General features: G+C 31.4%; 1 protein-coding gene and 1 pseudogene across 1 annotated transcript; both read right to left on the bottom strand.

Annotated features, from left to right (window-relative positions):
- Positions 1-2,881: 2,881 nt before the first annotated feature.
- LOC148562704 (uncharacterized) lies at positions 2,882-3,757 on the bottom strand. Its single transcript, XM_088489354.1, has 3 exons — positions 3,692-3,757; positions 3,124-3,465; positions 2,882-2,917 (listed from the first exon to the last, which is right to left on the bottom strand). Exons 1-3 carry the CDS (start codon positions 3,755-3,757, stop codon positions 2,882-2,884), a joined length of 444 nt encoding a protein of 147 aa, XP_088345480.1.
- A 1,672-nt stretch (positions 3,758-5,429) lies between these two features.
- On the bottom strand, positions 5,430-6,901 carry LOC148562703 (uncharacterized; annotated as a pseudogene).
- Between the last annotated feature and the right edge of the window lie 10,014 nt (positions 6,902-16,915).

The following is a 16,915-nucleotide window of genomic DNA, read 5'->3' as shown; positions in this document are numbered from 1 at the left end:
ATCGCCTCCAGCGATTTCTGTTACGTTCAGGTCGCGGCAAGGTGACGCGGAAGTGTCGTCCACGCGTTTGCGTGGATTGCATTTCTGCCAGGTGACGCGTCCACGTGATCCACGCGTTCGCGTCGCCTGGCTTCGAGGCAGCTATGGCAAATTATATATCAAATCGAAGCCCCGGACGTTAGCTTTCCAACGCAACTGGAACCATCCCATTTGGACCTCTGTAGCTCAAGTTATGACCATTTGAGTGCGAAGAGGTCAGACTAGACAGCTTAGCAATTCCTTCAACTTCTTGTATTCCTTCCACTTTTGCATGCTTTCTTTCCATCCTCTGAGCCATTCCTGTCCTGTAATCTCTGAAAACACTTAACACACATATCAAGGCATCGGATGGTAATAAGAGAAGATTAAACATATCAAAATTAAGACCAAAGAAGCATGTTTTCAATCATAGCACAAAATCAGGAAGGAAAACGTAAACTCATGCAAATCATATGAATAAGTGTATAAAATGTTGATAAAATCCACTCAATTGAGCACAAGATAAACCATAAAATGGTGGTTTATCAAGCATCTTTTATGGTTGAGAATGTGACAAGAGCCATGAGAAAAAGAAGAATGAATGAAAGAAAGAAAAAAAAGATCTCCTGAATCAGTGACCTAGCTCGATGATACCATGTTGGTATAATGGACTCAAATGAGAACAAAGAGAAACTGTAATGAGAGTGATAGTGATTGATTATAGAATAATGAGTATATTACATGATGTGTGCAGAGCTATATCTTTTATACTCTCACAAGGCATGCAAGTCATGCACACTCACTAACAAACTCCCATATCAAACTCCAAATATATTCGTTACAGAACTCTCTTTCTCTCAACGACTAGCAGATATTCCTATAATTACATGTATGTTCTAGATTGCTCACTATCCTATGAGTTGGCTTCATTATTCTTCCTTTGACTTGTCAAACTTGATGTCTTGTACTAGAAATTTGCATTCATGTAGTTTTCATAATCTTCTCTTGCATTCATATAGTTTCTATAGCCTTCTAAGTTATGTTGCAACTTGGTTCTAATTCCAATTCAATTTGATTTCAAATTTTTTCAATGTTCTAGCATGTTGTATTTGTACTATTCTTGAATGTTCTTGATTTAATTATCTAACAATATGTAAATTAGTAATTAAATTATATAAGTAAAAATTAATTATATTCATTGTTAATTATTTACAACAAAAATAATAACATTAAAATATATCAAGAAATAGATTTTAAGTTTTTTTTTACCAAAGATAGGAAGACTCGAACCCACAACCTCTTAAATGAATATGAGGAGACTATGCCATTTGAGGTATAACTCATTGGCCAAGTTTATAGGAATTATAAGAAGTTATATTATTATAAATACTATCTAAGTCATAATATAATAATCTCTTTCTAATTTTATTTTGATGTTATTAAATTTGTGTTCAAAAAGAAAAAATAACAATTTTATAGTTAATATTCATCAATAAATTAAACACTACAAATACATCATGCTATATATATGTTTTAACTACTGTAAATTTGTGTGTAATATATTAGTTGAAATACATATATAACATGATGAGTTTGTAGTATTTATTGATGAATATTAACTATAAAATAAAGCTCAATTAGCTTAATGTGAGATAAAAAAAGGTTACAATTTGTTAAGTAATATAAATCATTTGAATATATTGTTTATTTTTTAATTTAAAATTTTATATTATTAAAATTTAAAATTATTTTTTTAATTTATATATGCATTTAGATTTTGATATAAAATTTAAATATTTTCGTAAGATTTACATGTGAAAGTTATTTTTTTATAAATTGCTATAACATATCAATAATATTCCCTTTTATATAAATCACTGCATACACGGGTGGTTTTCTTTATTATGATCTTCTGGTAGACTTATATCACTACACAAACAAGGGTTTTCGCAACGGTCAAAAACCGTTGCCGTTGATTAAATAACCGTTCCTAAAATTTTAGGCAACGCTTTGGCAACGATTTTTGACCCGTGGTATATGCGACCGTTACCAATGCTCGTAGGCAACAGTTTTTTACCTAAGGCAACGGTAACAAAAAAACTGTTGCTTCAGTTACTAGCAAAGACAACGGTTTTGACGAGAAATTTTAAACAACGCTTTTGAACCGTTACTCGATAAGCAACGGTTTAGAACCGTTCTTATAAATGATCCAACAGTTTAATACCGTAACTAGATAGGCAACGGTTTTAAATTGTTGTAGTTATATTATTCACATAGCCAACGGTTTTAAAGCGTTACCGTTGGTGTCATTTTTCGGGAACGGTTTTAATACCATTGCCATTTTATAGTCATCTAAAACAACGGTAAAGCATTACCGTTGGTGTTGTTTTTCGGCAACGGTTTCAATACCATTGCCATTTTATAGTCATCTAAGACAACGGTTTTAAAGCGTTACCGTTGGAGTTGTGTTTTGGCAACGGTTTTAATACCATTGCCATTATGTAATCGTCTTTGACAACGGTTTTAACACCATTTTCTTTTGTAACTATTGACAACGATTTTTTTGTAATATATAATTTTTTATTTACAATAGTTTTCTCGTGAATGAAATTAATTTCAGTTTTTTTAATTATTTAGTGTCAATAAATAATATAAACTATTTGAATCAAGTCACTAAAGAAAAATAATTGAACATTTCCCATCAAATTTAACTTATAAAAATTGTTGTAAGATCCACAATATCATCTAATTTTGCAAAAAATATAATAACAAAAGAGAGTTGAAATAGCTAAGTAGCAAATAGTCATCATGTCCACAAGTTCATGACTTTTACTCTGTAACATTTGCTTTTAAAAATTTGACCTTAATCAAGTTCGATTTTCCCTTTAACATAGTTTTTCTGTAAACAAAAAAAAAATAAATCAAATATAAAACTACACATCTTTAATACTAATAATGTTAAATAAAAATGTTTGAGAGAGAGGACAAACATATATATCATAACATTCTTCTATTTGGATACACAAAACAATTAACTCAACATCATCATAATCAACCATTATTTAAGATATGATAACATATAGAAACTTTAACAACAAATAATACCTTTTCATGCGCATCATTGTTCGGATTGCCTAAAGTGCTTCCTAATTGAGCAGCTAATATATCAAGGTCTACTCCTGAGCTTTTTTGTTGCAGCATCATCTTAACAAGCGATTTTAGTTCATCTACTTCTTTTTGCATCACATCAACCTTACCCTCTAATGCTGCTTTCTCAGTTGCATGTTGCTGCTTAAGGGTGGCAATTTCTTTATTTTTCTTCAACAAAGTTGGTGTAGTAACTCTTCCGTGACATCGCACTCTCCCTGCTTTCTCTTTTCCAAATATGGATTGGAAAACTCTAATTGCTGATTCTTTAGACTTTTTATTCTCAGCTTGCAAATGTGCCTATGTTAATGTGAATAATAATAATAATAATAAAATAAGAGTAAGCACACAATTGGACTAAAAGCATATATCATTTGACAACATCAAAACAAATAATAGAGATTAAGAATAATGTCAAGATTCTTTAACTCAACGCAAGCATAAAAGTAACCACAAGTGATAGACAAATTGCCAAGACACAAGAAATCCATAACCTATTTTAACCAAATTAACTCCTAATACTTACAATGACATCCAGAGTGTCTTCATCCAATGATTTTTCCTTTGTGCTTTGGCGAGTCTCAACAAACATTTCTGCTTGAGTAGGTGGTTTATTATTTGCCTTAGAAGTAGCCTATAAGTCCAATTCAAATAGTATTTATATAGAGTTAAAAGGCACACCACACATACACATACAAATGCACAAAGAATAAAAAATTGTACCAATCTTGCACGTATCCTTGCAAAATTTATTGGTCCCTTTCGATGCCTAAATTTCTGTTGTGCCTTATTTTTCTTATTCTGCGCAGACATTTTCTACATAATAAGAGACAAGTATTATCAAAAAATCATCATATTTCACTCATATGTGTATATAATATAATTGCATAAACAATTACACTAAGTTTCACATGTCTTACCTTAACTTTCTCAGTTCTCCAATAAGCAATTAACTTGCGAAAATGACTCTCAGGTATGCTTTTAGGATGATTTTTCAGCATCTCATTAACACATTTGTATGGTAGAAAATGAGTTTGCTTTATTGTGATCTTATACCTTCTCCAGTTGTCATTGATACGAGCAAATACCATCCTCTTTCCTTCAGTTGGAATAATGAATTTAGCTTATAAAACACAAATATTATTTGCTAGTAAGAATAAAATACATGTGTACATTTCCAGCTAGTTTCTAAAAGAAACAAGACTAATATTCTCACTTGAACATATTCCCAAATGGCTTCTTTATCTTTAATCCCTTTCAATTTGTGTAAATTAATGGACAAAAATCTGAATTTTTTGCCACTGTGCCCAAAAATTTGCTCAAGTTGTTAACAGCTTCATCAGTAGGACCAATTGCCTCTCCTTCAATATCTAGAGTAATTTCTTCTCTATCTTCCAACTGTCTTGCATGAATCTTCAAGCATTGTGTAGGTCCTCGTATTTTTTTCACTGTTGTCTCTATACAAAGATACTAATTATATACCATCCCTCTTATTGATTTATAAGATATTTAATTGAAAAAAAAGAAGAAATTAAAGTAACCTTTTGAGTTGAATTTGGTCACAAAACAAAACTAAAGTAACAAATTACCAAATTCAATTCACAAATTGGAATTCAATTAACACACAAATTTTTAGAAATTTCGGCAGTATTCTGGCAGTAAATAGGACGTTTCTGAATTTAAACAAATAGCAAAATCAACCCATATGAACTCACTAAAATCAAATCAGCACTAATCAGGATCAATTTATATGAATTAAACGGCAGCAAGCGAAAATGGCAATCAGCAGCAATATAAAAATTAGCATAATAAGGCCATCATCATCATTGCTCAATCAAAACAAGGCATGAAATTAGCCATTAACAAGGATAAAGCAGCACTATACCAAGTCCTAATAGTAATGCAACAACCATCATTTGTCAATTAAAACAGCTCAGAAAACCATTCATTCCAGGCATCAGCAGCAACCAAAAAGTTCAACCTAAATCCACTACAATTCAGATAAAACTTCCTAACCACCTATAATCCACTAAGCAATTGAACCTTTGGGGCAGCTCTTATTGTGAACGTAGGACTTTAACCTACACAGATATCTCTCGATAGGGTACATCCACCTAAATTGAACTGGGCCATCCAACCTCAACTCGTTTACCAGATGAATATGTAAATGTAGCATTATATCAAAGAAACTAGGAGGAAATATTCTTTCCAATTGGCACAAAATTTCTCTAATATCTACTTCCAAATGATCTATTGTATCATTTTCAACAACTTTTTGGCACAAGGAACGAAAGAATGAACCAAGATAAATTAAAGGGCTAGCTACTTGATTCTGCATTGTGCATTTTATAGCTACTTGCAACAAATAATGCAACATAAAATGAGCATCATGACTTTTGTAGCCTGATATCTTTTTCTCAGCAACATGAACACACCGAGAAATATTTGAGGCACTACCAGATGGCAATTTTACTGACTTCAAAATATCACAAAAAATGGTTTTTTCTTGAGTAGTAAGGTTAAAACAAGCCTTAGCAATTTTTGCTTTCTTGCCACCATCTATCTCCTTTGGTTGAAGTTTTTTTCTTATGCCCATATCTTTGAGATTGTAACGAGTATTTGCATGATCTTTGGACTTTCCTGGAATGTCTAATAAAGTTCCAATTATGTTATCACATACGTTTTTCTCGATGTGCATAACATCAAGACAATGGCGCAATGTATTTTGCTTCCAATATGGCAACTCAAAGAAAATGGACCTTTTCTTCCATGGACCATCAATTTTATTTTTTTGCTTCTTTTCAAATACATTGTCAAAATCTTTCAAATCTTCAAACATTTGTTCCCCATTTAATAAAGCTGGTGAAGACCTTAATTCAACATCGCCATTGAAAGATCTTTTATCCATTCTATATGGATGATCCATAGCAAAAAATTTACGGTGATCCATGTAGCACATCTTCTGGCTATGTTTTAAATAACAAGAGGAGGTGTCATAATTACAGCAAGGACATGATAACTTTCCCTTTGTGCTCCAACCGGATAACATAGCATAAGCTGGAAAGTCACTTATGGTCCATAAAAGTGCTGCATGTAGTTGAAAAGTTTTATTCTTTAAAACCTCATATGTTTCCACTCTAACTTCCCATAAAACCTTCAATTCTTCAATTAATGGTTGAAGATACACATCAATACTTTTTCCAGGCGAACATGGTCCAGGGATGAGCAAAGACATCATGACATACTCTAGTTTCATGCAACTCCATGGAGGAAGATTGTATGCGACCAAAACTACCGGCCATGTACTATGGGAGGTGCTGATGGTTCTAAATGGATTAAATCCATCGCTAGCTAGCCCTAATCTTATGTTACGAGATTCTTTAGCAAAATCGGGATGAAGCCTGTCAAAGTCTTTCCATGATTGGCCATCAGCTGGGTGTCTTAACTTTCCATCATTTGAACGATGTTCATCGTGCCACCTTAATGATTCAGCTGTTTTTGAACACAGGAACAACTTCTTAAGCCTTGGAATCAAGGGAAAATGCCTCAAAACCTTTGTAGGCACAGGTTTTTTCTTCAACTTATCAACTTTTATATCTACCTCAACATTTTCTATGTACCTGGAAGCTCCACAAATTGGACAAAATTCATCATCTTCATATGTATCCCGGAACATAACACAATCATTGGGACAAGCATGAATTTTATTATAACCTAGTCCTAAATCTTTTACCATGGCCTTGATTTTATTGAAAGAATCAGGAATATTCAAATGAGGAATCGCTTCTTTCAGTAATTCAAGTAGAGCAGTAAAGGATGCGTTGCTCCAACCATTAAGAGTCTTCAAAAAATACAATCGGATAACGAATGATAATGTCGAAAATTTTTTACAGCCAGGATATAACTCTTGTTTTCCTTCTTCAAGCAAGTTATAAAACTTTTTTACATCTTCGTTTGGCCCATCACCATCTTTATCTCCTTCAAGCACATGCCGAAACGTCTCGTTTAGCAGCCCATGAATGTCGTCGACAAATCCTTCATGGACTTCAACCTCATCGGAATCACTATCCATGTGACTTATCCTTTCACCGTGATGAACCCACACAGTGTAACATTTTTGAAATCCCTTACTTATTAAATGATCATAAACTTCATCCCTTCGCCCCAACTAAAGTTATTACATATAGAACAAGGACAAAAAATTTCTTGTCCTTGTGGTCTACCTTTAGGAAAGGCAAAATCCAAAAATGAATTAACACCATGTTGGTAACCCTCGGTATGTCTTGGTAAACTAGTCCACCCTTTGTCCATTACTTTGTCAACTAAAATAAAAGACACGAACATATGTTTTAGACTAACTATAAGTGATTTTTTCAATCAAGAGCTTATTGCTTCTAAAGAATTTCTAGAAGTCAACCACACATGTTCAAAAGAGAACATCTCAACCAATCATGAGACTAGCAATTTGTATCTAACAAACTATGCAAGATAGCTTAAGCAATCAATTAATCAGTAAATATTCTTAACAATTAAATATTCAAACAAATTTAAAAAGATAATATATTAAATGATTTACCTGTAGTGTAGCTCAATGTCTAAGGTAGTCACAGCTACAGAGAGACCCGCTATTTGATTCCCTTTTTCTGGTTTTAAAGAGACAAACTACAACAGCAACAAAGAATAAAAATATAAGTAATTCATAACCAGATTTTTTAACAAAAAATTCACTTTTAAAATCAATTTTTAGAAATATTATTTTCAAAAGTGATATATAACTAAAAAATCAAACAGTACCCAATTATTATTAGCAATGGACTATGATAATTCAAATAGTTGCCGAGTAGCTAATGCTACCTATAAAAGATGTGCCAATAAGCCACAAACCACCACTGACAGATATATAATAATGAAAGTTACAAAGATAGAATAGAAGTCATGGAGTTCCACATACAAACATTTCCTAAACCTCCCTTTGAAATTTTTTAAATGAAAGAAATCATATGATGTGAATTGTTTTGGATTACAAAAAATTGTTTTCAACACTGCATCAGTGATATATAACTGAAAAATCAAACAGTACCCAACTAGCTAAAATTGGGTTAAAAAATTAAAACAAAAACCATAGCTAAGCTGCTAAGCATATCTCTATAATTTAATAGCACAATGAATCAAAAAAGAAAAAGAAAATAGTGTAACTGCATTGCATGCATATAGCAGTTGGTGGCACAGCAGAAGTGTCATACACATAGATTTTATATGCAAACCTACTAAAAAGCCATTGGATAGAGATACCAAATAACACAATTTAAATTCTAATTTATGAACATCAAATAATAGAATTATCAAAATCCAGTCTTTTAAGAAAACAAGACTTTTTAGCACCCACCCAAACAATACAGATCACAGTATGTGTTAAAAATTGCAACTGCCCAACATTATATAAATTTGCTTGTATTGCTACCCGAACAGGGTCACAACCACACACTGGTTGGCAATAGAGTTGCCTCAGTTATCCCAAAAGAAAATTTATGTACTAAAAAAACAGATAAGCAGTTAAGCACAATAGAAAGAAGAAAACTATTACTAACAGTTTAGATTTGTTTTCAATAATTAATTAGAGTAATCAACCACTTAACTGTATTTATGGAATTGATTCAGTTGACTCTAATAAGATTTTCTCACTATTGAGTTCGTTAAAAATTCTGCTTCTTTTATGTAAGAGTCAAAAAATCTGTTAGAACCAACTGAACCAATCTCATGAACACGATTAAGCTATTGAATACTTCAATTAATTAAAAACAAATTTAAAGCACTAGGCATGTGTCACATCCTCCTGTACAGTACTACCAGAAACTAGTTTTTGCCATCTCTATGCGAATGATGTCCTATTTTTGGAGTATTTAAAATTCTCAGTTCACAAGTACACAGTCCGAATTCAAACCAGAATAGAAACTCAGTCAACATTCAACACTCATCTTGCTTATGTTCACAAACATCACCACTTTTCTTTCTTCTTCTTAAATCCAACAAAAATACCCAACAGCCAATCAAGCCCTAACTATTACTAGCAGTTAAGCAGAATAGAAAGAAGGAAACTATTACTAATAGTTTATATTTGTTTTCAATAATTAATTAGAGTAATCAACCACTTAACTGTAATTATGGAATTGATTCAGTTGACTCTAATAAGATTTTCTCACTATTGAGTTCGTTAAAAATTCTACTTCTTTTATGTAAGAGTAGAAAAACCTATTAGAACCAACTGAACCAATCTCATGAACACGATTAAGCTATTGAATACTTCAATTAATTAAAAACAAATTTAAAGCACTACGCATGTGTCACATCCTCCTGTACAGTACTAACAGAAAGTAGTTTTTGCCATCTCTATGCGAATGATGTCCTATTTTTGGAGTATTTGAAATTCTCAGTTCACAAGTACACAGTCAAAATTCAAACTAGAATAGAAACTCAGTCAACATTCAATACTCATCTTGCTCATATTCACAAACATCACCACTTTCCTTTCTTCTTCTTAAATCTAACAAAAATACCCAACAGCCAATCAAGCCCTAACTAAGCAACAGAAAATTAGAGAAGAACACTTACCACATATGACAACCCACAAATGGCCGATGCAGTGAAGCAGCAACAGCAAAGTAGAAGCAGCAAAGCACAACCCAGTGAAGCAGAAGCAGCGAAGCAGAATAGGGGAGAAGTAGCGAAGCAGAAGAAAAACAGGGGAGACGCAAGGACGCCGTGGAGAACAGAGAAGCACTGAAGCCGCGGAGAGGGGAGAAGCAGTGACGCCACGGAGAGGAGATACTCAACGACGCCGGAAAGGAGGAGGCAACGACGATTTTGGGAAGGACGCAGCGACGATGATGGTGCGACGATGGTGAGTTGCGATTTAGGGCTTCCTGGTGACTTGCGATGATGGTGCGATTTTGGGCTTCCTGGTGAGCTGCAGTTCGATGACTCTTTGATTCTAAAGGCGTGGGTTAGGGTTGATGCTACGGTGGAGGGAGCAAGAGCGTTCTTCGCGGTTTCGAAGAGAAGAGGAAGAGTCTGATTAAGGGCTTTCTTATTTGCTATGCTTATTAGTGAGAAATAATTAATAAACAATACATATATAATATATTTATTCTAAAATTATTTTAATTTTATTTTTTTATATTAATATTTGTTATATATTTATAATAAAAATAAATAATATTTATTATAAATTTATTTTAACTTTATGATTTCAAAATATAATATTTTTTATAATTTATAATAATAATATATAATATTTGTTATAAATTTATTTTAATTTTATTTTTTAAAAATAATATTTATTATTTATTTATAACAATAGTTTTTGAGTATTTTATAAATTCAGTATTTATAGAAAAAATTGTTTAAATTTATATAACTATCTAAATTATTTTTATTGGTATTATTTAATTTGTATAATTATTTAAATAATATTAGAAAATGGTTATTTCATAAACAATTGTTGTAATGGTTGTAAAACCGTTCTTTAAAATAGTCAAAGAGAACAATTTTATTTTGTTACTATAGCGTAATGAAAAAATGAACTTCAACAGCAACACTGTAAAAATTGTTGTCTAAGACCATCTAATAGAACGGTTTTAAAGTGTAGCATTTCGACAACGGTTTTAATGCATTTCTTTTGTACAATTCTTTAAAAAAAAAAAACCGTTGCTTAAAAATAAATCATGGTAACGGTTATAAAACCGTTCTTTAAAATAGTCAAAGAGAACGGTTTTAATTTGTTGCTATAAAATAATGAAAAATTAAATTCAACAGTAACACTACAAAAAACTGTTGTCTAGAACTATCTAAGAAAATGGTTTTAAAACGTTGCAAAATTTAGCGTTGCTAAAGACCATATTTATTGTAGTGATATTTAGTACTATTTTTAAATACTCTCTATCTCTAACAAAAATATATATTTTTTTTCCACACTTTAAATACTCAACTTTCAAAATTTACATAACACTCTCTATCACATTCTAATTCACTCTTATAAAAAATAATTTGTTAGTACTTTCACTAACTTGCTCAAATCATTCACCAAAATTTTTATATACAGTACTCATACTCCGCGAATGAAAAAATATTATTGATAGAAAAAAAGGATGTATTTCTTATATACTAGAAGAAAAAAATGACCTGCTGCATGGACAATCACCCTCCGCATCTCGCAATCCAGAAAAAGCATTAGAGAACATGGGTACTTGACCAGGTATGGTTCAAGAACATCTTGCAATAGACGACATTGTAGTATCATTTTGTGTTAATGACAAAAAACACAATTCACCATATATTTTATCACTATTCCATTCACTTACACCACACCAACAATAAATCCATATAATAAATAATTCCTCCTCAGGTGAATCCTTTCAATTATTTTGTGAGAATTATAACATTCTAATTATAGAGTTTGACGTGCTTAAGTCATGACACCAATTCTCAATTAGAGTATTTTTATTTTATTTGTATTTTCTTTAAAAAAATAGTTAATTGTAATGATAGAATTTATGTAAAAATAATAATATTAGAAAAATAATCCTTTAAAATTATTTTATTTAATTTAATATTTATAATTTTATGTATATAATATTTTAAATTATATATTTATTGTATTTAATATTATGTATTTATTTAAAAATAATTAATAAATATAAAATAAAACAATTTTAGATTAATTTGTGCTGATTTTTATTGTTTTTAAAATATTTTCGATACAAAAATACGAGCTAATAGAAACCTCGTCACCCTCTCTCGTCACACACATTAAATTTATATCATTGTTTCATTAACGATAAATCCAAGTCAAAATCCGTTGAGATATATAATATACAATTCCGTTATGTTACTAACAGCATTTTTGTCAACTCTTATTTATAATTGTGTTTAATGGAAGTGTCTTTATATATGTGTCTAATAAAACTATCTTTTTTATGACTGTATCTAATAAAAGTGTACGTCTTTATAGATATATTTTTTAAATATGTCTCTTTATACATATGTTTAAAATATAATAATTAATTATTATTGATAATAAATTAATAGATAATATATTAGTACCCTATATTTTTTCTATAATAACTTAGTAGTATATATCAAGTTGTAGATATAGTAATAAAATCATATAAAAATAAAAATAAACATAATGATAATGTCTTACACAACCATGAATTTCTGACCCGAACATTGACCTCTTAAACCGGAACTTAAACTACACATTAAACAAGGGTCATGACTTGTTTAAGATTTAATTATTTCATGATTCTTGTCAATTTTTATAGTTTTATTAAATTTTTAATTAAATTTTTATATTTTTTTAGTTAAATTTTTATATTATATTAAATTTTATAATTAAATTTTATTATAACAAAAATATTAAAATTAATAGAATATATTAAAATATATTTCAATTAAAATTAATTTTTAAAATATATTTATTTATTAATTATATTATTATTATTTTTTTATAACTTTACTCTTCATTTTCATCATTAAAGTAATTGGTTAAAAAAAAGCCAAAAATATGAAATGGAGACTGTGAAAGAAAGCAACAATAAAAAAGGGTGACACCGCTACGATGAAGTCGAGGCTACGGTGGTGATGGATAATCGAACTATGCCAGTGAAGACGACACACTCTCTTTTCCACCACTACCATCATCATCACTCTCTTCGCACCCATTAAAACTCATTTTTTGTTCTGTAAACTTGCCTCCATAAATAGTCTCCCAAAAAAATGAAAAAATGAGCCGCCGAAAGGAAAGGCGGTGGTCCCAAGAAGAAGACAGTCTCAAGGTCCATCAAAGCCAGTCTCCAATTTTCTATCGGAAGGATCGGATGCTACTTGAAGAAAGGTCGTTACTCTGAGCACGTGGAAATTGGTATTCCGATTTACCTCACTACAAGAAAATTACTTATTCAGCAATACTTTTTTTAAACCACAGTTAAAAAGGGTAGCCTATTCAAAGAATAGGCTATACTTTTCTATGTGTTACATTTTTATGTAAAATAGAAAACATAATTATGACATCACTTGAAAAGTGTCTCCTTAAATAATAAAAAGATCATTTATAAAACGTAGCCTTATCTTAATGTCAATGAATACACATTTTTCACAAAAGACAACACTTTTTAAGGGTAATCTAATATTTATGTTTTTGGTGGCTTCACAAACGTCCTCTAATATCAAACGCACCAATCACAAAACTCAATGTTTTTCTTTTTCATTTTCACGCTGAGAGTGTGCTTTCTTTTGTTTTCACGCTGAGAAAAAAAACTTATGTGTCTCCTTTGATTTCACAAACCCGCACTGCTCATTACCGTCATCTCTTATTCACCGTCGCCGCTCATCACCTCGGTCACTAGGTAAGCATTCTCTTCCCCGCTCTGTTCTTCACCGTCCTATTTTTCTTGCTCATTCGTTCTCTCACCCGCTTTCTTCTTTACCAGTGTCGAAGAAGGTGCGTGTGGCTGTGCTAATAATGATAAACAACAATGGCTAATGGTATGTATCAATTTTCAGTTGGTTCTATGAAATTTGGGAGGTTTTGGGTTCAATTTAGTATTTTTAATTAGGGGTTTTAACTTCTAAATTTCTATTGTTTCTGAATTTTAGATTATAGACTGATAATTAGGGGTTTTAACTTCTGAATCTCTATTTTCTCATAATTATTCAGGTTAATCCAAGGGATGATAATGAAGATTAAGATGCTTATCATGATGGTTTATTGATAAATATGGAGTATTGGAATTTGAAAAATAGTTTATTATATTTTGGCTTGAAAATACTATGGTTTATTGACAATGGATTTAATTAGAAGATAGTTATATAAGATACAATATATTTTGATTTTTTGTAGTTTATTAGTAATAAATTCTAAGTTGTCTCATGTATATTTTGATATAGGTATGTTTATTTTAGTGTGCGATGTATGAATTTTCAAAATTATGATCATCCCAATACTTTTTTGGTTCATTATAAATTAAATATATTTTGTTTAAGGATAATTTTTATTATTTAAAGAACATTGTATAGTATTATTAGTATTTATTTTTTATTTTATAATATTTGACTAATTTAGTTAAAAATATAAGATTATATGTATAATGATATTACTAAATATTAGTTTTTAGAAAAGAAAATTATGAGATTATAATATTATATATTAAAAGTGAGGGACATAAGGCTACGTTTATATAGAGTAGTTATAGGTATACAATGTTTCTAAAGTGATGCAGTAGCAAAGATAAGTGTAGCCTATTTTTTTGAATTTTAGTAAGCATGTGTGATGGAAAGCGTAGCCTTTGGTTCTCAAGCACATCACTTGAAAAATGCACCCTATTCTGAACACCAAAAGCATAGCTTTTGATATAGAAAATCGTAGTCTTTGAGAATAGGCAACGCCCGAATAAATATCCTCACTAAATCGTCTCCAAAGCCAAAAAAGCACAGCCTTTGTCAAAGACATAATTTTTTTTTTAATTTTTAGCTACACTTTTCAAGAATAGCTGAATGGGTGATTTTCTTGTAGTACTTCTTCATCGCCATTTTAGAATACCTATCCGCTGAGGTGTCTAATCTAAAAATAATAATGAGCTATAATTATTTCTTAGATCTTCGATTATTTTTATTATTACATGACTTGTCAATTTTTAGGGTTTGAAATTGAATTTGGAAAATTTAACATCGAATTCATTGTTATTATAAGTGTTGGAGTTGGTTGAGAATGATGTTATTATTAGGTTGTTTGTTTTGGATTTTTTTATTTTTCATAATGCTAAGTTTTTTTTTAATTTATTTTTCATGTGTATATAGTGAAAGTTTTGAATCTTGATGATGTTCTTTTGGCTACTCCAACGACACCATTATTGCCATCTCTCGGCCACTGAGATCAAATGAATCCTATAATGTGGAGTTTTATGTCAAATTAGTAAATTCATACTACATAATTTGTTTTAATGTTTAATGTTAGTAAGGATTTAGTTACAAAAATTGATATGGTATAGAAACTCAATTAAAAAAAATTATAAGAACCTAATTGAAAATTTGGTAAAACTATAGAGACATGCGAAGTAATTAAACTCTATTCTAATTATCTACTAATAAATACTATTTAGATAAAGAGAGATGCATAGTATTGTAATCAATATATATCTTTTTTTCCATCAATAGAGAACTAAGACACTCTCTCCATCACAAGACCATAATTTACTTCAGTCACTGCGACCACCTTGATCTATATCTAAAAATACTAGGAGAACAAGATGGATGAGAATCACAAGGATTTTCAGTCAGGTAAATAAAAAATAAATGCTAAATAAGGAACATAAATCCATAAGCATCCTAAAGCCCACTCAAGGTCCATAAACACCTAGAACCCACCTAATCCATCAATAATATCATATTAATTCCTCTTACACCAACCTGTCCCTGGATTTATATTAGGTCCTAGTCCAGCCTAACCTCCAAATTTCTCCAGTCAACCACAAATAACATAAAATACAATATAAGAACATTGCACATATATCCACATAATTAATATTAGAATATAATTAGGATTAATTAAGATCAGCTAGTATCATTTATATTTATATAACATATTTGTGTATTTATTGTAGGATTTTGCACTTTTATTGTTTTAATTTTTCTAGCACTTATATATACCCTTGTACATTGTACCTTTGGACATACATTCAATAATACATTCTTCAAATTACTCTCTTATTTCTAACATGGTATCAAGAGCATAGGTTATTTTTCTATAGAAATTAGTCCATAGCCCTTTTGTTTTTCTCTTCCGGCAGTGTTCTTTATTCTTGATTTTCGTTTCTTTCCCGACGCTTTGGTTTGTCACTACCCTTATTGTCGTCTTCTCGTCGTCACGAGTTCAATGAGTCCAGAACCGTCGCCAAAAACCATCCGACGCGCCACTACAAGTCCTTGCCGCCACCAGTGTTGTTGTCCTTTCCAGATTCATCCCGCGCCATCAAATTAGGCCCCTAATCAATGGCCCAGACGCCGTGCACATGTCGCGCCTGCACCGGTCCATGCTCAACCTGCAATTGTATCCGACCCGACCCGCTGGACCCGTGCTTGGACCCGATCCGACATGTCTGGTTGACCCGCGTGCTCTGATTCAGCGTTGACAAGGTTCCTTCCTCTGTTCAGACACTGCCACATGTCCTTCCTTGGCTGACGCAGCTGCTGACGTCGCTGCTGATGTGGCAGCTAACGTGGTAGACAGTGAGACCCTCTCTAAAAATTTTTTGTGAGTTCTTTCCGATTCTGCCAAGATAGAAAAGGTAAATTCTATCGAAACTGTAACCGTTCTGGGCACCTCTTCTTAGACTATCCTTCTATTGAATGTCTCAAATACCAACAGAAAAGTCACATTAGCTACAATTGTCCACACCTGTTCTGCCATTATTGCAAGTTCTTAGAATATTTAATTACTGTCTGTCCTACTCGCCCACCACGTTCTGATCAACTCAAGTATTATTCTTGTCCCAACTTTTCCAAGAATGTGTTTGCTTCTGCTGTTGTTGCTACTACTGAATCTACCAACTCTTCTCCTCTCAACCCGTCTCTTGTCTCTCTATCTGATATTGCATCTCTTTTTAAGCATCTTTTCTCCCTTTCTAGTAATACTCCTGCTGCTTTTTCAACTCTTCCAGTTAATTCTAAATGGTATTTTGATTCCAGTTGCTTTCAT

The sequence above is a fragment of the Arachis ipaensis genome, chromosome B6 (assembly GCF_059453495.1).
Source record: "Arachis ipaensis isolate K30076 ecotype BB chromosome B6, ASM5945349v1, whole genome shotgun sequence".
NCBI classification, from domain to species: domain Eukaryota; kingdom Viridiplantae; phylum Streptophyta; class Magnoliopsida; order Fabales; family Fabaceae; genus Arachis; species Arachis ipaensis.
This window is presented reverse-complemented; position numbering and strand designations above follow the sequence as displayed.